At 37.3% G+C, this 20,090-nt stretch overlaps 3 protein-coding genes and 1 long non-coding RNA gene across 6 annotated transcripts; 2 read left to right on the top strand and 2 right to left on the bottom strand.

The window, feature by feature from the left end:
* Positions 1-1,308: 1,308 nt before the first annotated feature.
* LOC141843118 (porphobilinogen deaminase, chloroplastic-like) lies at positions 1,309-4,501 on the bottom strand. 2 transcript variants are annotated; one of them, XM_074731149.1, is made up of 5 exons: positions 4,263-4,501; positions 2,762-3,167; positions 2,055-2,258; positions 1,718-1,895; positions 1,309-1,631 (listed from the first exon to the last, which is right to left on the bottom strand). In XM_074731149.1, the coding sequence occupies exons 1-5, from the start codon at positions 4,442-4,444 to the stop codon at positions 1,519-1,521; spliced, it is 1,083 nt and encodes a 360-aa protein (XP_074587250.1). In that variant the 5' UTR covers positions 4,445-4,501; the 3' UTR covers positions 1,309-1,518. The 2 variants fall into 2 exon arrangements, with proteins under 2 accessions (XP_074587250.1, XP_074587251.1); XM_074731150.1 differs by having other exon boundaries at positions 2,762-3,172; positions 4,263-4,324.
* Positions 4,502-5,706: 1,205 nt separating this feature from the next.
* Positions 5,707-11,126, top strand: LOC141843368 (uncharacterized). 2 transcript variants are annotated; one of them, XR_012603027.1, is made up of 5 exons: positions 5,707-5,842; positions 9,373-9,450; positions 9,542-10,236; positions 10,314-10,488; positions 10,745-11,126. It is a non-coding gene; the product is annotated as an uncharacterized LOC141843368 (long non-coding RNA). The 2 variants fall into 2 exon arrangements; XR_012603026.1 differs by having other exon boundaries at positions 9,542-10,488.
* On the bottom strand, positions 6,118-9,797 carry LOC141843367 (ABC transporter G family member 22-like). Its single transcript, XM_074731446.1, has 10 exons — positions 9,421-9,797; positions 8,952-9,048; positions 8,627-8,874; positions 8,337-8,492; positions 7,958-8,141; positions 7,583-7,891; positions 7,210-7,497; positions 6,843-7,127; positions 6,497-6,604; positions 6,118-6,422 (listed from the first exon to the last, which is right to left on the bottom strand). Exons 1-10 carry the CDS (start codon positions 9,795-9,797, stop codon positions 6,171-6,173), a joined length of 2,304 nt encoding a protein of 767 aa, XP_074587547.1. The 3' UTR covers positions 6,118-6,170.
* Positions 11,127-13,500: 2,374 nt separating the features above from the next.
* Positions 13,501-20,033, top strand: LOC141843223 (chaperone protein dnaJ 16-like). The gene is made up of 11 exons (XM_074731269.1): positions 13,501-13,979; positions 16,126-16,249; positions 16,445-16,527; positions 16,638-16,749; positions 16,828-16,932; positions 17,473-17,523; positions 18,793-18,879; positions 18,968-19,076; positions 19,167-19,315; positions 19,397-19,450; positions 19,539-20,033. Exons 1-11 carry the CDS (start codon positions 13,819-13,821, stop codon positions 19,851-19,853), a joined length of 1,350 nt encoding a protein of 449 aa, XP_074587370.1. The 5' UTR covers positions 13,501-13,818; the 3' UTR covers positions 19,854-20,033.
* The last annotated feature ends 57 nt before the right edge of the window (positions 20,034-20,090 follow it).

Raw genomic sequence — 20,090 nt, 5'->3', positions numbered from 1 at the left:
GAGAAGCCGCTTCCATTTTAATTGGGGCGTTAAGCCAACGGCCAATTCCAACCGTCTCAATTAATTTGTTCAAATCGAATTCCCGATTTACCCTGGTGGTCGGTGAAAAATTTTTGTGGGACCGGATTAGTCATCCCCAGGGATTGAGTCCATGAGACTGACTGGGATTTATCATTTTTTTGTTCAAATCGAATTCGAACTCATATTTTGTCGATAAACTCAAATCGAATTTTTTTTTTTTCTTCCTAATTTTTACATAAATATGAATAACTGGAAATGAATTTCAATTTAAATCATCTCGAATTATAATTTGCTTGATTTAAGGCTTAAACAACTCGAACTGAACTTGAGTTCGAATTCAATTACAAATCGAGCTTCAACCATAATCATTTATATTTTCGAATTTCGAATCGAATTAGAATATATAATTGATACTCTGTGCGTCTTGTGTTTGCACGATTTGCTCACGATAGAAAATTTCAAGCGCCCAGAATAGTACAGTGACATTTTTTAATTTTTAATTTTTTTGATTTACGATTAAATTATTTAAGAATTTTTAATTTAGAATTAGATCATAGTATTAAGCATAAAAAAATTTAAAATGAAAAAAAATTAATTACTCACAAAATGCTAGATAAAAAGTGTAAAATAATAATCTGATACACCTCATGAGCAATAATTTTTTTTTTATTTTAAAATTTTTTGTGCTTAATACTATAACATAATCTCTAAATCCTAAACAAAAAAATTTTAAATGACTTAATCGTAAATTAAAAAATTAATTAAAAAAAAATTAAAAAATAACATTGTATACAATTCCAAGAGCCTGAAATATTTTATCATGAACTATAAAAACGCAAAATATCAATCTAGTGTATATATACTTCAAACTCAAACTCAAATATCAATATTTTTTATATTATTCAACTCGAGCTGAGCTATATATGAATCCTTTTATTTATTTCCACAAATATTTTTTTTATTTCCACACGAATAAAAAAATAAATTATACAAATCTCAAAAACACAAATTGAGAATATTAGTTAACTTTGTTCTATAACTATTGTTAACGAGTAGGATAATACTTAATTGTGAGTAATTAGCTGATAATATTTGTACTTCTTAAAACTATTTGTTAGCCTCCTATTTATATCATTCTATTCACTACAATGCAAGAAAAAAAAGTTCCAAAATGAAGGTAAAAACACTATCGACACCTTATCGATTGTACTAGCCAATTTAGCTAACTCATCTACATAAGTAAATTTCATGTGCGACAAGAGTTGAATGTATCGCGATACATGTAACTACTCCCAAACGATAATACTTTTATTTTATCCTCAATATAATCGCAATTATCGATACAAGAACTTATAGGAATGGCCATAGTTTCTCCCTAAGCAAAGTAGAATGTCAATGTGATGTCACATAGATGATACAAAAGTTGAGAATACAAGATACAAACTCGAATCAAAAGCAATGATCTCGTATCTAAACTGCTCTTATAAGTTTGCGAGATTACCAATCGAAGAAACCAGGGCCGGCTTTCGAAAGTAACTCTTTCCCGGCATCCTTCCCCATTGCCACCATGTCGTCAAGAGCATATAGTCCTCTTCTTGATGTCTCTAGTACTGATGGTTAATGAAAACAGGCAATTATGATCGATTCACAAGTAATAAAACAGATGAACTGATACATCTTGAATTCGAAAAGTTACCCCTTTTCCCATCAGGCGAAGCCACCAAACACTGTAGAACACAATATCCGTCGGCATCGCGATGAGCATAGCCAGCAATTGGCGTACGGCAAGACCCATCAAGCGTCTCAAGAAATGCCCTTTCGCAAACAACAGCTAACCGAGTATCGTCATGGTTCAGTGAAGCTATGTAATTAGCCTGATTCATAGACAAATGCATTGTATAAAGCATGTTCATAGGAAAGAAAAACCGCATCTCCGGTACTAGAATTATGAGTATTTGTGGAATATCAACCAGTTCCAAAATGTCGATTAAGCAAGATCAAGAGAAAGTTCTATTGTTTATGATACAACTCACCATTGTATCATCATTGCTTCTGCAAGCAATTCCAATAGCACCTTGAGCAATTGCTGGAAGCATATCTTCGATAGAGAGTATAGTCGTGACCTCGTCAGTCATATTCAGTCGTTTCAGCCCTGCCAATGCTAACAATGTCGCTTGAACTTCACCTTCATTAAGTTTTTTCAATCGGGTCTGGACGTTCCCTCTGAAGTTAACTACCTGCCATTTTTTAGCGATCGCGTAAATCTCTGTGATCAATCACATACATGTTCTAGCATCGCACGAAGCCATAGAGAGACTCATGCATTTATATGAACATGCATGTTGAAAGCAAGACTTACACTCACATAATGAACATGTACATATGCTGGATTGTCAGGTAACCACAAATATATCTATGTCATACTTCTACTTGTTTTTAGTCGAATATTTGGACGATTATGGTTACATGTCGATCTAGGGCACTTATACAGAGATCAGTGTTAGGAAGATATCTGAATAATATTAGACGAAGTGAAGCCATAAAGAGAACAAATGAAAGCACTCATATCCCTGCAATTTAGACGACGAAAACATATACCATTGTCATGTTGACTGGATAATGTTAATAAAGTACCAAGAAAACATAACTCATACTAATAAGAATTTACCGAGCTCTACAATTGTGAAGCAGATATTAGAAAAAAGCTTTTATCTGGAGCAAAATGGGATCCTTACAATACCTTAAGTGATGGATATCTGTATAAGATTTGAGACTGTCGCCTGAGGGAAGCTGTTCCAACAACACTTCCAGCAGGTAATTCCGAGAGAGAACTTGCAGATAAGGAAATGAATGCATCCCTTACGTCTTCTCGGGGAAGGTTGCAGGGAAGGATTGTGCCTGTTGGAAGATAGGTAGGAACATCCTTCATTGAATGAACTGCGATATCAATTCTACCTTCCAACAGTGCCTCATCTATCTCTTTGGTAAATAGACCCTTGCCACCAATGTCGGCAAGAGGCTGATTGAGTATTTTGTCTCCAGTCGTCTTAATAATGACTATGTCAATAGCTCCTTCCTCAGCAAGCTCTGAGTGTGTCGACATCAGTTTATCCCGTGTCTCGTACGCCTGGGCAAGTGCCAATGGACTGTCCTACATGCCAATGACAACTGATAAAAAACAGCTCAAAAAACAAAAATATTTCCACCTTCAGAGATATACCCACTTGCAACATTTAGAGAAGCAATATAGGATCATTGAGAAATCAGGAAGTTGAAGAACTACAACTGAGAAACGATCGAAAAGAGACAATGCACCAGATGTTTGCATATTTTACAGGCATAGTTACCTAAATGGAACCAACTGTATTCCAACTTACAATTTGTTCCCCATCTTTCAAACATCACAAAGCCAACCTATGATAATTCAAACAATTTTGGTCAAACCTCACTTTACCGTCTAATACAACCATTAAATGGCTATCATAATCATTTTACATAAGCATAATTGTAGACACATGATCAAACCTTTTAAACATGATACAGAATCAAGCTTTTGTAGGAACAAACATGCATGTCATCTAAAATACATCTCAACCAAGTTTATCCACAAAATCAAGTCACCAAATCCACTAAAATGTTTTAATTAACTATGCAACAAAGAACAAAACTGCAAGTCGATCAGGCCTTTGTTAGGTAATAGATCTATGATTCAGCTTAAAGTAAAACTAGAGATGCCAAGCACCGTCAGCCTCAGAGAACAAGAGAAAATCAAAGTAGCATCAAGATTAGAACCCAAACCACTCGAATCCACGAGTGACATTCCATTCGATAAGACGAGCTACCAATAATCTATCTGTAAATCTCATTCTCTCCTTTTGCTCCACTAATTCAAACTTGCATTGTTTGAATCCCACTGAAATGAAACTTTTGGGGCTTGACCCTTTGTTCAGAAGCACAAATATCAGTTATCAAGATGCTTGAAGACCAATGTTACTGAGGGAAGCAAATGTCATCAGCCAAACATTTTCATCTGGACCAAGAGAAATCATTGGGGAGCTAAGACGTGCAAATGAAGGAAGCGGAAGTATGCAATGTGATTTCAAAACAAAACGCTAAAAAAAACCCTATTTTTAACGAGAAAGCTAAGGCCTTGAACAAACAGCCACACAGAACTAAGATCTTGCGTCCGGAAGATTACAACTTCCGCACGAGCTAAAATCATTGGGGAAAAAAGGCTTTACCTTCCGCGGGTGCCAATCCTCAGAAGGGCGACCTGAGCCTTGGCCTCCTCCTCCACCACCACGGCTGCCCTAACGACTAAGGCCCGCCTCCCAAGTCTAGAGGCGAAGGAGGAAGCCGGGGGTCTTCCAGGGCAGAAGACGGAAGGGGCAGCGGCGAAAGGGCGAAACGCGGTGGCACTCATGTCGGCGGCCGCCTTCGAACGCCGCAATCCGAGAGGGAAGGAATGGGAGTAGGATTGGATAGAGTTGGAGCACGAGGAGAAGATGATGAGGTGGATCGATGGATGTTTGGCTACGTTTACTAGGGAGGAAAGGAAAGGAAAAAAGATTGTTAAAGAAAAGCCTGCTACAAGCTTTAAATTGGGCCGGCCCAATAAACCCCTTAATTTGGGCCCTATTGAATATGAGCCCGTACCAACCTTTAGGGCGGTAAATGTCAGGATTAGGGGTGCAAACGAATCGAGCCGGCTCGCGAGCTTTTCGAATTAGTTCGAATAATATTTGATTCGTATTCAAAATTATCGAATTCGAGCCGAGTTCGAACATGCTCAATAATTTTTCGAGTCGAATTCGAATTAATAATATTGTGTTCGACTATTCGTGAGTCGCTCAAATTAAGACATTTCGAACTAAAGTTTGATTCTGCTCGAATTAAAGTTCAAATAATTTGAATTAAACTCGAATAATTTAAGGCATTTTGAACTAAAATTGGATTCTTCTCGAATTAAAGTTCGAATAATTCGAATCAAACTCGAGCTCGAATCATTCAAATCAAACACGAGCCAAAAATATTGATATTTTCGAGTTTCGAATCGAATTCGAATAAATATTATATATATGTTTCGAGCTCAAATTCGAATATCAATATTTTTATATTATTCGATTCGATTTGACTCATTTGCACCCCTAGCGGTAAATGAGCTAAGTCAAGTTTTTTAGTGTTCAAACTTTTCTGTAAAAGTGGAATTCGTCATTTTAGCGGCCCCACGATAATCTGTGAAGAGGTAAATCGAGAAATTCACGGAGGGTGTTTAAACTTATTTGATAAGATAATCGAGTCTAGTTTAAAATGAATTAAGTTCTTGAAATGATTGATCAAATTTAATTTAGTTATTTTTTATGAGCTTAAGCTTAGTTTGTTTAGATGTTATCGAACACTCAATTTACTGCTAGAGGACGAGTAAGGAAACAAAAATAAGGAAAGAACATTGATTCGTAGTCAGGTCACGAGCTCGTAGTTGTGATTCGACTAGACGACTAGTAATAGTGAAAAGGGCCTTGAACCGAGCCCAGATACACAGTGTGGGCCGGTTCAATTAAGTAAGTGAATTTATCTTCGACCACAAATGGGCCGGAATTGGGCCGGTCCAATTCGTAGCCCATCAATCTCTCTTCGCCATGGCGACCTCCGCCCGATTCGTCTCGATGAATCTCCGCATCGGATCGCCTCTTTCTGATTCAACCTTTTGAATTTGATATTGAAGGATTTTCACGAGTAACGGAATGGACTGCTCGAGCTTCAATTGATAAAGAGGCAAAAGAAAGGCGACGCGACGCTGTGGTGTCAGTGGTGCCCAAAGGTTTGGATTTTCGATTTCCTTAAGAAGTAGAAGATTTGGAGATTTAGGGTTTAATATCTGTGTTTAAATTTTTGCATAATTGAGGAAAAAGGAATCTTTTGCATATTTCTTCGCGATCCACTGTGAGAAATAGAATCATCGAGTTCGACAGAATTCATATGTGATGTATTATGATTATTTTTTACTTTATTCTTTGCATCATCATACAGTTCTAAGTCTGATACGTGATGAGCAAACTTCTCGTTACTTACTAGAATATTATGTAGAAAGCATAAAGTAGCTGAAGTTCTGATGAAGCTCAATTCTTGTTCATGTTTTGCAAAGAGCCTTAAGAACTTTGGACTATTGCCTTCTTTAGGAAAAGATGAGCTAATATTCTGTACCCAAATGCCATAGCTATCAAAGCTCCCACTTCCATCCCTCCATTGTCAAGTCTGAATCCTTTTATGTAAGGTGATTCACAAGGATTGTAGCTGTTGTGGCTCTCGTTCATGCATCGATACTGTGCCTTAACGAGCAAACGATAGGCATGGTAGTTGAGAGACAAATAGCGGATCCATTCCATGAAGAATGGGACCTTCTGCAGGCACAAGCAAAGTTTATTTAATAAATTTATGTTATATGATCAGTTAGGAGGTTCTACAAATGAGTTACCTCTATGAAGTAACCTCCAACTAATATGAATGTAATAATGATAACAGAAGCTAATGTCGTAGCTTTCTTGACATCCATCAGATATGCACCTATGGCCAGTCCCAAACCCTGTCAAATAAAATTTAGCCATGAGTCATTATACTCCATTCTTATGGTACCCTAAAGCCATTGCTACCGCTCGGTGAGTGAATATTCTAGATGCATTATCTAGTCGCATATACACAAGCTATTATGTTATTAAGATTCATGATTTATCTGCCCTGATCAAGATTGTTCTATTTGTATGGTGTCAGAGTTCTCTATTATACAACAATATTTTGTAATATAACAGTAGTGAATGAGTTACCTGGGCAGCCACAATGGTCAAAAATATAGTTAGCAAACTATTTAGAAATGCCACAAAGTCTGATCGCAATCCTGCCATGAAATAGACAATGACCAAGAAGACTGTTGGTAGGATGAGATCCAAAGGTAGATCACTCATGGTTCTAGCAATGAAGTATGCACTGAGTTTGTACATGTCCACTGATCTCTCTTTAGATAGCATAGCTCGTTCTTTAGGAAATGTGAAAATAGCAGCAAAAACTGGGAAGTGACCCCAAAATACAGACATGAAGAACAGCAATCCTACCTGTGGGTTTTACTGTCAAAAGTTAGAAACTCCAAACTGATCTTTGTTTATCAAAGACAGAAAATTTTGTGCAAACACCCACCTGATCTTGTAGTTTTTTTGGTGAAGAAGCATCAGAATCCCACCACAGTAACCCAATAATTGTTGCGGTTGCTATAATTTGAGTGACCTGGATGCAGTTCAAGTATTCACGGCGTCTTTCTTTTAGACCCCTGCAGAAAAGAATGTGGCACTGGTCCAACCAATTAACCCTTAAGTCATTTGAGCTGGATCCTCCTTGCACAATCCACCTCCTGTCAAATGGAGCTGGTGCAAGAAGCTTCTGTTTTTCTATACCAGCAACTCTGGTTTCATATACTCCCAGCAGATACTACCAAAGCATAGTGGAAAGAAATAATTAATAGCATGAGAGTAAAAAGTTTAAAAGTGAGCTCATACTTTGCTTTTCTACATACTTCATGAATGTCTAAGGGAAAAGGGCTGCCTTCATGGCATTTGATTTCTTGACTCCCATTTAAGGTCTTAAGTTCCAGTTCCATAGGTATTGATTTGTCATTGATGTTCCCATTGGCTAGATCTATCAGAAACTCGGCTGGGTTCATTGGTATGAGAGGGCTACAACCAATTGAGGAGAAATATAACATTGCTTCTGATGCTTTTCCAAAATACAAGGAACTGCCTTTGCCCAAGAGAATTAACTTATCAAACATATTGAACATTCTACTAGAAGGCTGGTGTATAGTAATAACCACAGACTTTCCTGCCTGCATGAATCACAATTACAATTTGTAAGTACAAAGGGTAGTTGTTAATATAAGTATATAACATACATGAGCAATGTTGAGCAGCATCTGAATTATCCTAATTGCTGTAGTTGAATCAAGACCAGATGTTGGTTCATCTAGAAAAAGTAGTGATGGGTCAAGCAGGATTTCATTCCCGATACAAACTCTCTTCCTTTCGCCACCCGAAATTCCTCTTGCACTTGCTCCGCCTATTATAGTATCTCGGCACCTATAGTGGATCATATAGCTGTTAATAGCAGCTAACATGATGAGGGATGGCTAGGCATATATCAAAACTGTTAGTTCTGGAAACATAAATCTTATATGCTCGTCAATGAGCCCTCATCCAAAAGGAAAATTTTAGGTAAACCTCAAAATTTTCATTTTAGTGATCATGATCATGTGTTGAGGCTCAAGTGTTTACCTATCAAGTCCTAGATCAAAGATGACATTCATGATCCTTTCTTCCTTCTGCTGTTTAGTTAATGTTTTGGGAAGTCTAAGAAGAGCAGCATAAGTCAAGGTCTCTCTCACTGTTAGGTGGGGAAAGACTACGTCATCTTGCAGCACGAATCCTATCCTGCTCACCACCAAGTATTCTCTTTAAGTGCGCCAAGTAGTGGGGAAGAAGATTAAATCGCTGTCTTAGAAATAGCTGAATGAAATATCTAGTCTATAACAGAGATTGGATAGTTTATGCATGGGGTTTGATACCTTTGCTTGAGCGCTTTACTGTATGGTTGGTCGTTATAAGTTATACTTCCGCTGTCATTCTTAATTTTCATTCTTCCACTCAGGAGATTAAGCAGAGTTGTTTTACCACTTCCTGATGGTCCCATAAGAGCTAAAATCTCACCAGGTGCCACTGACCCTGTAACTCCTTGAAGAACATACTCCGTCGAATTCGAAACTGGACTAGGCCTTTCATTAGCTCTTCTGACCTTGTATCCCACATCTGAAAACTGTATGAAGTGGGTGGTCAAACCTAATAGCATGAGATGGTCAATCAATTTGGGAATATGACTGATTGTTACAGTACCTTGAGATATATAGGGAAGCTAGGCTCTTTCTTCATTTTCATCCACAATGCTGATTCTCTGTCTTTGTTGTCATCCATGAACCCTGTCATGCCACTGCTCCATCTTTAGCAGAAATGTTTGTCAGTAGATGAAATTTTTAATAGATTAATCAAAGCTTGCTTGAAACTTGCATCATTCTATCATCAATTGAAATAATACATGCATTTGAAATTCTTCCTACTTCAAAAGTTGAGCATGAAGAAACTAACAGTGCCGTTTGGTTAGTTGAATTGACTCTACACTCTTGACTGTGATTGTGATCGATGATCACCAACAGAGACAAGTCTGCTGTTTCTGCTGCTATTGTTAGAATCAAGTGGTACTAGATAGCATTGTTGACAAATATGGTTATAGAGCTTCATAATCATAATATTACTTCAGCAAGCAAATTTTACCATGTGTTGCATTCTCTGGTGTCTCGGCGAGGGCATATTCTCCGGTTTATCAGGTGATGACAAGGTAGTCCTATAGTTAACCACATGCTCTTTTTTTCCTGTGCTTGTTGTGCTGTTATCTATAGTTGCGACAGTGGCTAACAAGTTCTGTGCAGTATTTCCACCATCAGCAGTCAAATCTGATCTCTCTGAACTCACCTTCCTCCCCAAGCTTCCGTTCAACCTTGAACTGAACCAGGGAAAATGCCCATCATTTGGCAACTGATCCATGATTGAATCAGCACTCCTTGCTTTTCGTATGCCGTAGATATGTTCCTGCACTGGCCTTGATCTCGAAACCAGATCATATACTTCATCCATACTTTGGAAGGTTTGTTGAATTTTTGGTGGCATAAGCACTTTAGCCTCCATTAGTACACCTGTATTTTGCAAGAGTGGATATGACTCAATAAATTCAATCTGCTCACGAAATGTTATTACGATAGCATGAACTACATAAGGATCTGTAAACAGAGTTATTACCTGTAAAATCACCCATTGTCGAAGTGAGTGGTTCGCGGAGGAGATGTTTTCTGATCAAGCTGGAGTAGTGTGCCCTTTATAGACATTGGCATGGGAAGGAAACATTCCTCCATAACTAGTAAAGTTGGTCGATAACTAGTCAGTCGAGTGAAATGAAACTACTCAGATACATTAGTCATTTATATCACATCTATGAAAAGTAGAAAAGGATGAGCCACTATTACATTCAATTGCTGCATCTTCTTATGAAAAATCAGATTTGAATGTTTCGTTTAGTTCTGTAATTCTTCAGGATACAAAGCCTGTCTATCAAATGATGGCGATGCAGGTAATGAATGCTGGTAAATGTATACATAATGGATGGATAAGTTGAGCTAACTGCTACAGTTTGGTCATAATTTGCAGGATTGAGACATAAAGGATACATGAACTGTCAAACTGAATCGAAGATTGCCATCGTACCTCAAAGCCAGCTGAATAAATGATAAGTTTGTGGAGAAGGAAGCAATGCCCTATTCGGTGGGGAACTAAGGCTGCCCACATCTTTCATGCGCCTTCATCTGTGCCTCTTATCCTCAAGGTACAATGATGTAGCTTAGTTTGGATCCATAGAACTTTCTAGTGTGACAACTTGTATACTATTTCTCAATTCAATTCTTGAGATATGATCACACCATTGGAATATCAGACCGATCGAGGTAAAAATTACCCATTGAAACTAAGGCCACCCACCCACATCTTTCATGCAATTATGTAGCTTAGTTTGGAGTCATAGAACTTCCTAGTCTGATGACTTGAGTACTATTTCTCGATTTGATTCTCAAGATATCATGCAGGAAAGGCTATCGATAGCGATGGAATACAAGTTGCGATAATTGTGTTACTGTAGAGTGGTGGGGGAGCAGATCTATGGCACTGTGTTCTTCCCACAAAGTTGGAGTGGAAATCTATACAAAAGGCTAAAGGATCATCAATGAATGCATGTGATGCAAGCTTGTACAATCATGGAGGTGTTTGGGCATTTCGACATCAAGTTTCTATGGCTGATATTCGAGATCAAACACGACTCTGACGCTTAGGAAAATGAATGAATGGATGGTTGGGCTAGACCTGAATCATTTATTTTTCTCCTTTTTTGTGAATAAATTGATTGAGTTGGGTTTTGGATTAACTTTTCTTTGTTGTTCACATAAATTGATTTTTGAACACTATGTATGACTAAGCTTCTAGAGGTTTTGATGCACTCGACACCTAAGTTTCTTCTTCCCTATTGTTTTGATCATCTATCTCTGAGCTAACTTGAGCATCGGAGCGGAGCGACTACGTTGAATTCATCTCAAAACATTAAAGTCATTTTGATATACATCATCTTGGATTAGTTTTCCTCTAGACTAGTAGCTTTGACTAAAGCTGCATCTTGAAGAAATTTTGATCAAACTTGCATCACTTTGAAATAGCTTTTAAAAAGGATATTTTTAATTATTCATATTGTCAAAATGACATTCCTCTTTCAAAAATTATTAAAATAATATCTCACTATATTTGAAATATTTCTTTGTGTTCCATCTTGAGCAACTTTGACTTACACCGCCTTAGAATAACTTTGACTTACACCACCTTAGATCTAACTTAGATCAAAATTGTACTACCTTGAAACAACTTTAAATAGGTTAAAATTATATTAATACTGTAATAAAATATAGAATTCGCTATCCCAGTGGTCCCACATAATCAGTCCCACGATCATATGTTAAAAGATAAATCAGAAAGTTGCAGTTGATCAATACAAGAGAGGACATTACCTTAGTTTTATCGAGATTTAACCTTTTTGCCCCTGGGACATAGTTGAGTTGATTACGATGGAACAGAGTTGTAGAAGAGGGCAAGGGGTTTGAATTTTGGCGAAGCCGAGATAATACCCTCCTCCGTCGTGGTCAACTGTAATTTCTCGATTTATCTCCTCACAAATAGTTGTGGGGCCAATCGTACGGAAACATTGGGATGACAGATTCCACCTTTTGTAAAAGAAGAGATTCGATCCTTTTTCATTATAATAAGTTTTCTCATAATAACAACTCAATCAAGCCCCGGAGCAAATCAAAATTATACTAAGATAGAACATAAAGAAGGATTTTAAATAACAAAATTAAAAGGATCATCTGTAATTATTGATATTGTTACAATAAAATTAAATCTCTTTCAAAAATTATTAAAACAATATTCTAACTATAATTAATATCTAAAATATCACTTTAGAGCAGCTTTGACTAGTTGTTTTAATATATTAAAGTCGTCCCCGGGACAATAGTGTCGCAGTAGGATATCTAGGTTGTCACCCAGGTACCTGCGGTTCGATCCCTAGCTATGGCGTATTTATAAGAATTTTTCTCCAAATAGGGAGCGTAATCAAAGGATGCTGGACGTCTGGGCTGGTCGCTGCGTGTACTTCCCGATTTACCTTGGTGGTCAGTGGGAAACTTTCGTAGGGCCGAGCTGGTCACCCCCATATAGTTAATGGGGCTAACTGGGATTTATCATTTTTTTAAATATATTAAAGTCCCCGGAGCAATGGTACCACGGTAGGATATTCAGGTTGTCACTCAGGCACCTGCGGTCCCTAACTACGGCGTATTTATAGGAATTTTCCTCCAAATGAGGAATGTAATCAAAGAATGCTGGGCGTCTGGGCTGGCCGCTACGTGCACTTCCCGATTTACCCTGATGGCCGGTAGAAAACTTCCCCAAAGTTTATCATTTTTTTAATATATTAAACATCATGTATAAAAAGAGTATTTTGAGTATCAAATTATAGTCTCAGGCATAGTTGAGTTAGTTACTACGGACGGATTTATTGAAGTGGGCAAAAGTTGAATTTCGACGAAAATGAAATAATATCCTCTCTCTCATGGTAGCCAATTACAGTTTTCTAATTTATTTCCTCATATATGATTGTGGGATCGATCGTGTGAGATCGCTTTTCCTGCCAAATGAATGTTACTATCATTTTATCATTTCTTCATCATCATGCCACGTCATACTTATTAAACAATCCCTTTCTCTAAATAATCCCCAAAAATTTATATTTAACTAATTAATCACCAATTGAAAGAGCCACTTAATCCCGGTTTGGTGGGCTATCAAGGCGCCGACACCACTAAACACCTCTTAATCACCTTCTCAAAATATTCTATTACCCGCAAAACGGTCTACCCAACTGCATATCCATCTGCTGTCAGCCTTTTCCTTTTCCTTCGAAGTGGACCCAGTCGTTCTAACTACTACCGAAGAAGGTAAAACAATGTGTAGCGTCAACCCCGCGGGACCCGGCGAGTGGGGATAAGCAGCGGCTGAGGACCCACTTCGTCGGTCGAACCATGTTTCAAATTTTTTTAAATAGTATGTTTTTTGTATGGGAGTTGTCGCACCGCAGCGTTACTTTAGGACCGTTGATCTAATAATGAACGAAGGGTAATGTGTCGTATGCTCATGATTTGTGCGGACATCGATCTTTACGTGAGCTAGCAGCAGCCTCGGATGTCGTGTGCGGAGAGGGATAGGTTAACAGCTCCACTGTTCATGGGGAACACTTGAACGCGACCTCTCTTCCTCCCCGTCTCCCTCGCCGATTTCCTCTCGATCGATCGCTCTCCGCCTCTTCTCTCCTCCTTCTCTCGGTCTCCGGCGGAGGGGCACGGAGGGGTTCGCGGCGGCTGCGTTTGCTTCGGCATCTCCTTCGTCTCGGTGGCCGGTTTCGGGGCGGGAGAGAGGTGGAGGATCGGCGTGTAGATCTGCGTTCTTCGCGCGAGATTCTCGATTCGGATGGAGAAAATGTTTTGCTTGCATCTCGTGTGGGAGTGAGATCAGGGTGGAGAGGTTAGGTTAGGTTAGGTTGGTTTTGAGGGCGAGAGAGATGCCGGGTCCGAGATTTTCCTCCGCCAAGTCGGAGAAGAAAAGGGATGCTAATAAGCAGCAGCTTCAGCAGCAGAGGAGGGATCCGTACGAAGTGCTTGGCGTCCCCCGTAATGCAACGGAGCAGGAAATCAAGAGTGCGTATCGAAAGATGGCTCTGAAGTAAGATCTCTTATTTGTTATTCTTTTTTTTTTCCCCTTGATTTTCGTCATGCAACATAATTATTGGAAACGACTCTAATAATTTTGGCTTTTGATCGATTTGTTTCTATCCAGGCCTTATTGTAATTGTGTTTCACACATAAATTACACACAATTGTAAGAGTTCTTGATGCCTGTGTCCTTTTTACTATATTCAGACTAGTAATCGTGACATGGGTATGTCATGTGATTCGAAAAGTGTAGGTTTCTAATAGAAATTTCAAACAATTTTAGCGGAATTGCCTTTGTGTATCATATGTGAAGGGCATGAATTTGTTGACTATTTTTGCTCCAAGTGAGTTTCATCCTCCATCAGATGTCGATTGAATATGATGATCAACACGAGTTGTCTAGTTCCAAATGAGGGAATTGTCTGGTTACACTAACCTCGCATTGCTTGTCTTGGCAATATGATGGCCTCAATAGTGCCTATCTGCAGTAATGGTGGCACACCCCATCTTGTATTGATTGTGTGGTATACGATCATTCCTTTCCCCCTAAATCTGGAATCTTAATGTTCATGATGAGAAGTATACATAACAGATGCAAGTACTATTGTTTGCATTACCTCTATTTTGAACAATCAATTTCTGCAAGCACCTAGTTTGGTGTCAGCAGGATACCAATGAGCGTATTCCTGACTGATAGATGAGCTTCATCCTTTATAGATTTGGAATTGAGTTTCAACCCTCTAAACCCATCCTTGAAGCATTAAACACTGTGCCAAGGATAGTTTTGGTTACAATAACACTGTGCTAAATATAAGATAATCGTTCATTGGCAAGTGCATTCAAAATTGTTACAGTCTTCTAAGTTTCTGGCTCTATACCAGATGTCTTTGTTTTTTATCATTGAAAAACTGCAGAATTTTTTGAGATTTCAATATATCAGTTGGAAGTGTAGGAGGATCATTAAAGCTGACATCAATATCTTCAATGCAATATTGCATTAATCAGTCTTGATTATCCCTGATTATGGCATCAGAAACTTAGCCAAAATGTATCTATTTTCTGGTTTATGCTTTCCTTTCAGCACTCTCTGCTGCATTATGTCCACTTTCATAGCTTGGTGGTCTTGCACTAGCATAAAACTCTGAGCAAGTTTTCTTTTAAGTCGAATAACTGACTTTCACAGCCTGTTCCTCTTGTTCACTAGTCTGGTGCGGAATTAGATCTTTCCAACTTGAGGTAAATATAACTCAAACTAGTAAGTTTATTGCTTTAACTAGAACTATGGTAAGTCTAATATCAGAAGGCTGTGGTTCACTCCCATCTATTTAATTCCCTTGCTTGAAGTCTATTCAAAATAGAATAATGCTGAAGTTTGATCCGAAGATTAATTTAAACATCTGCTAGAGGTTGAATGCTCAGGACAAACACAGCTTGTTGGTGATGTGATGGAGGCTAAATGACATCTTCATCTCATTTAAAGCAGTGAAAATGTTGTTTTACCTAATTTAATTGAAAATCAAAATCATATTATGTCATCATATGAGCTGTTTTTATCGCATATCAAGCCTTGTTTGTCCCAACTATTTGGAGTGGGCTACAAAAGTTGCCCCTATCATCGTCTTCAAGCCATATTGACCCCAACTATTTTGTATCGGCTACATGAATCTTATCTTCTTTATGCATTAATATATCATTAATAGTATTCAATTTAATTCAATTATTTTTTATTAGATTGAATGCCATTTTTTTGGGTTTTTTCTATCCTTACACCTTTTACTTTAATAGATTTAACTCTTCAATCTATCGAATTTAGTAGTCTTCTTGAAAAATACATATTTTTTCAACATATTTTCTCTCATTTTGTGATCTATTGGACCTATACTTAACTTCTCTTGAACATTAATATATTTTTTGGTTTATTCTTTCAAGAATTCTTCACACTCATCTTAGCATTTTTCACCTTTGCTATATTAACGAACTCATCCATGTGATAAATATAATTCTTATCCTTTTTGACATGCTAGTTTATTTATTCTTTGATGCTAATGCTGTTAGCACTCTAGTGTAGACTCTTTTTTTTTTTTTTTTTTTTGCTTCATATTGCAAAATTCGCAGCATAAAAAATTTCTGATTATGTGTCTTCTGTTTATTTATAGATATCATCCTGACAAAAATGCAAACGATCCTACAGCAGCTGAGGTTTTCAAGGAAGTTACATTCTCGTACAATGTATTGTCTGATGCAGATAGAAGACATCAATATGACACTTCCGGTTTTGAGGTTAGTGATACAAATTTTATGGTCTTTTTGCCTGTCATCTTTGTTTAAGTTCATTTATTAACTTCATCTAAAGACATCATTATCATTAATAAGTTGGCTGTTTCTATAATGTTGTATATTCTTTTCTTCTATTCAGTTAATTTGACTATTTTATTTTAGCTAAAAGACATTAAAAAGGTATAATTGTTTTCCCAGGCTATTGAATCAGATAGTCAGGAATTGGAGCTTGATCTTTCAAGTCTTGGTACTGTGAACACAATGTTTGCTGCACTTTTTAGGTAAAACGAGCTAATGGAACTTAGTACTAATTTATATCCTGTGGCCATGTTTCTGAATCAAATATCAAAAGATTTCATTGTTACTTCTTATTTGTTATACTGCATGTTAGTAAACTTGGAGTTCCAATCAAGACAACTGTATCTGCAACTGTATTGGAGGAAGCACTTAATGGCTTGGTAACTGTCCTTCCACTTCCATTGGGGCAGTCAATTTCAAGAAAGGTAATGGCATTTTCTCTTGCTTTTACACATAGTTTTTGCTGCAAATCTTTTGAGAAGTTGTTCTCTGTAATTGCACAGGTAGAAAAACAGGCAGCTCACTTTTATTCAGTGGAAATAACAGAGAGGGAAGCTAGGATGGGAATTGTTTGTCGAGTTCATTCATCTGCAAAGAGCAAATTCAAGGTTGTTTCAAATTCTTAAACTGCATTATGATAGAATGTTTAATATATTATTTACTACCCATTTGTTGTGTTTATATAAATATTTATTGGACTCTTTCAGTATATATAGTTCCTTCCTGTATATTACTAAATATTTATTAGAGTGGATATCACCAATTAACATGCTAATTGAACTAAGGCTTCTACAACTGGACACTATTCAACCGTCTAATTCCTTTGAAAAAAAAGTTTATTCTTAGCTAGCTAGCAGTATGTTATATTATTTTCCTAATTGAACAGCCTGGCCTACCAATTAGCAAGTCGTCATCTGAACTAGTTATCAAGAGCCTTTCATGAATTCTAGCACTTGGAGTGTTTAACATAACATTGATTGAAAAGTACTGTCTCGACAGTACAGCTTGCTGCATAATTGTTGCAGCTCTAGATTCACCCATCTCCAACTACATAACTGCAATGATAATCTTTTATATCTTCATCAATTCCTTGTTAGCATTAGGTACATGGTCTGAACAACTTCACTAATTTTGTTTTTGACGTGCAGTTGTTGTACTTTGAGCAAGAAGAGAATGGTGGACTAAGTCTTGCATTACAAGTAGGTATCATATGTTTACGAATTCGATGTCAATTGACTAATGCCTTCAACATCTTTTCTTCTGTTTGCACTTACTATTTTGTTAAGCCAAGAAATTTTCATGTTGGTACATCTGCAAAAGTTTAACATGGAATTTAGATTTGACATTGTGTAATGTGTAATGAATTGACATTGTTCAAAATGCTACTTCTCTTTTGATGGTTTCATATGGCACTTTGGTTAAACACTAAATAAGCCTATTGCACCTTATATTCCCCTTTGCTCATTTTATTTATTCTTTTAGTTTTGTTGTAATATTAATCTGCTTGTAAAAGGTATCATTTGTCTCAAAAATTGTTGCATACACACTCAATTTTAGTTTGACAATTAATTTATAAATTAGCAGCAAATAACAGATAGATGTTGACTTTCTAACAATTTCAACTTTTGGAATTAATAGTCAGCCAGTCAACTTTACCATGGCGGCAAAGGAGTTTTTGGGTTGTAATTACATTTGCTTCCATAATATGTCTCCAGTTAAGTTGAGATAGTAAAATGGTGGTTCAATCCATTTCTTAACAACGCTAAGAAGATGAGCCTCAACTTTAATATATAAAACCGACACAACAAAGTATGTCTCTTATATATGTATCGCTTAGCAATAATTTTATTGGTTGGGATTCCTCCTGAAATTCTCAAAGATAAAATGCAAAAATTGCCAACTCTTCAGATCAGACAGATGGAACTCTCTGGTCATATGGTTCATGTAAGATAAAATAATATCAATTATCTTATCTTGGTTTCCTTCATTTTGTCATCTATCAACAGTAATATGATTAGTTATCTTATTTTTTTCTATTAATATATGGCATCCATCATAACATTTTCATTATAACCTAATTATGCCATCCACATTCCTTAATGACGATTCTATTCCAACATTCTCAAGTTTGAGTGTGTCAATTTTTGAGTTTCCCATGTAGAGAATGTTCGATTTAGCGTCTAGTTGATTTTGTTGAAAAAGATAGCTATGGAGTCCTCAAACACTCACTTTTGGTTGAAAGGCAAGTTATGAACCTAATAGCTCGGCGACATCTTCCAAGGTACTTACCAACTGAACTAGTTGGCATCCTCTAGCGCCAAGTAGGTATCGTACGACTTACTTGACATTTGAATTGTTTATGTGAAATTTCCGTTGTTTGCATATTATAGCCTTCGATTATATGTTTTACAGTGTCACCAAATCTATTTAGCTTGTGATGTATCCATCTGACTTCCAGACTGATGCAGGAAGACAGCACCAAAACTGGAAAGGTTACTTCTGCTGGAATGTTCTTCCTTAATTTTCCTGTATATCGGTTTGATCAAGTTAATTCGGTAAGCTTAACTATTCTAAACTCATTGGAAGAAGCATTTCCAAAACCAAATATTGTTTTGCTAACACTATTGTGTTTCTCACCTCCAGCTAGCATCTGCTAAAGATCCAAATGCTGCATTCTTCAAGAAACTTGATGGGTTTCAAGCTTGCGAAGTAAATGAACTGAAAGCAGGCACCCATGTATTTGCCGTCTACGGTAAGTCGTTGCATAATTGTTCTATTTTTTGAATTGAATGACCTTGGCAAATGTTATCTAACTTTGTTTCGGTCGCATGAAAATCTGAAGGTGATAATTTCTTTAAAAGTGTAAACTACACGCTAGAAGTTCTGTGCACGGAAGAGTTCTCAGCAGAAAAGATAAAACTCCGTGATGTTGAGGCAAGGATATTAGCGAAACGAGCCGAACTGTCTAAGTTTGAGACGGAGTATAGAGAGGTTTGCCGTGTCTTTCCGTGGTTCTATTTCGTACATGTTTGTGTCGGACATTGATTCATTTAATTACGGCAAGATGAACAGGTTTTGGCACGATTCACTGAGATGACCAACCGATATACTCAGGAAATGCAAGAAGTAAGTTCTATCGTTCGATATATCCTTGCTCCAGCCACTGCAAAGTTCTTAATGCTTATCATTATTCTAAATGCAATACATGATCCAGATAGACGAGCTTCTCAAGGAAAGAAATGTTGTTCATGCCTCCTACACCACCACCCCACCTCTGAAGCGACACTCGAGTAGCCTCAAGATGAGCAGTTCGTTCAAGGCGTCCGAAAGCGACGACGAAGAGCCCCAAACGAAAGAGGAGAAAGTCGAAGGATCAAACGCGAAAGAAAAAATGGTTCAAACTTCACTTGAAGGTGGACAGAAGAAAGCCTTGCTGATTGCATTGTGTGTGATCTCCAAGTCGGATCACAATTTGCGCCATCGTTCGGTTCATCAATGCATCAACAATGTTCCCAAGGATCCGTTCTAATTCTTCAAGAACTTTTCATCCCCTTCGTCTCCTTTTTTTCCCCTCGTCATTCATTTGATTGTGCAGTACCTTTGGAGTTACTACTCTTCTTCTTCAATGCTATGTGTATATATTAGATGGCACAATGTATCATGAATTCTTATTTTTCTCATAATGAGATTGCCAATTCTCTCATTATAATTACCATATGTATCGATATCAATGGTTATGCATCCGTCTAGCCAAATAATAATATTA

The sequence above is a fragment of the Curcuma longa genome, chromosome 12 (assembly GCF_044706935.1).
Source record: "Curcuma longa cultivar G26 ecotype Majalengka, Jawa Barat chromosome 12, ITB_CL_G26_1.1, whole genome shotgun sequence".
NCBI classification, from domain to species: Eukaryota; Viridiplantae; Streptophyta; class Magnoliopsida; order Zingiberales; family Zingiberaceae; genus Curcuma; species Curcuma longa.
Note: the sequence above shows the minus strand (reverse complement) of the source record. Positions and strands in the feature narration are given on the sequence as shown.

Bases quoted from the DNA above. Each gene is read 5' to 3' on its own strand.
- LOC141843118 (XM_074731149.1), bottom strand. From the start codon at position 4,444: ATGAGTGCCACCGCGTTTCGCCCTTTCGCCGCTGCCCCTTCCGTCTTC. The intron at 3,168-4,262 runs GTAAAGCCTTTT...CATGTAGGACAG, and splicing joins AGGATTGGCACCCGCGGAAG to TCCATTGGCACTTGCCCAGG. The intron at 2,259-2,761 runs GTATTGTAAGGA...AAAAAATGGCAG, and splicing joins ACAGATATCCATCACTTAAG to GTAGTTAACTTCAGAGGGAA.
- LOC141843367 (XM_074731446.1), bottom strand. From the start codon at position 9,797: ATGGAGGCTAAAGTGCTTATGCCACCAAAAATTCAACAAACCTTCCAA. The intron at 9,049-9,420 runs GCCCTCGCCGAG...CTAAAGATGGAG, and splicing joins CCTGATAAACCGGAGAATAT to CAGTGGCATGACAGGGTTCA. The intron at 7,128-7,209 runs GTGGGTGTTTGC...TAAAACCCACAG, and splicing joins CAAAAAAACTACAAGATCAG to GTAGGATTGCTGTTCTTCAT.
- LOC141843223 (XM_074731269.1), top strand. From the start codon at position 13,819: ATGCCGGGTCCGAGATTTTCCTCCGCCAAGTCGGAGAAGAAAAGGGAT. The intron at 19,316-19,396 runs GTTTGCCGTGTC...CAAGATGAACAG, and splicing joins TTGAGACGGAGTATAGAGAG to GTTTTGGCACGATTCACTGA. The intron at 19,451-19,538 runs GTAAGTTCTATC...TACATGATCCAG, and splicing joins ATACTCAGGAAATGCAAGAA to ATAGACGAGCTTCTCAAGGA.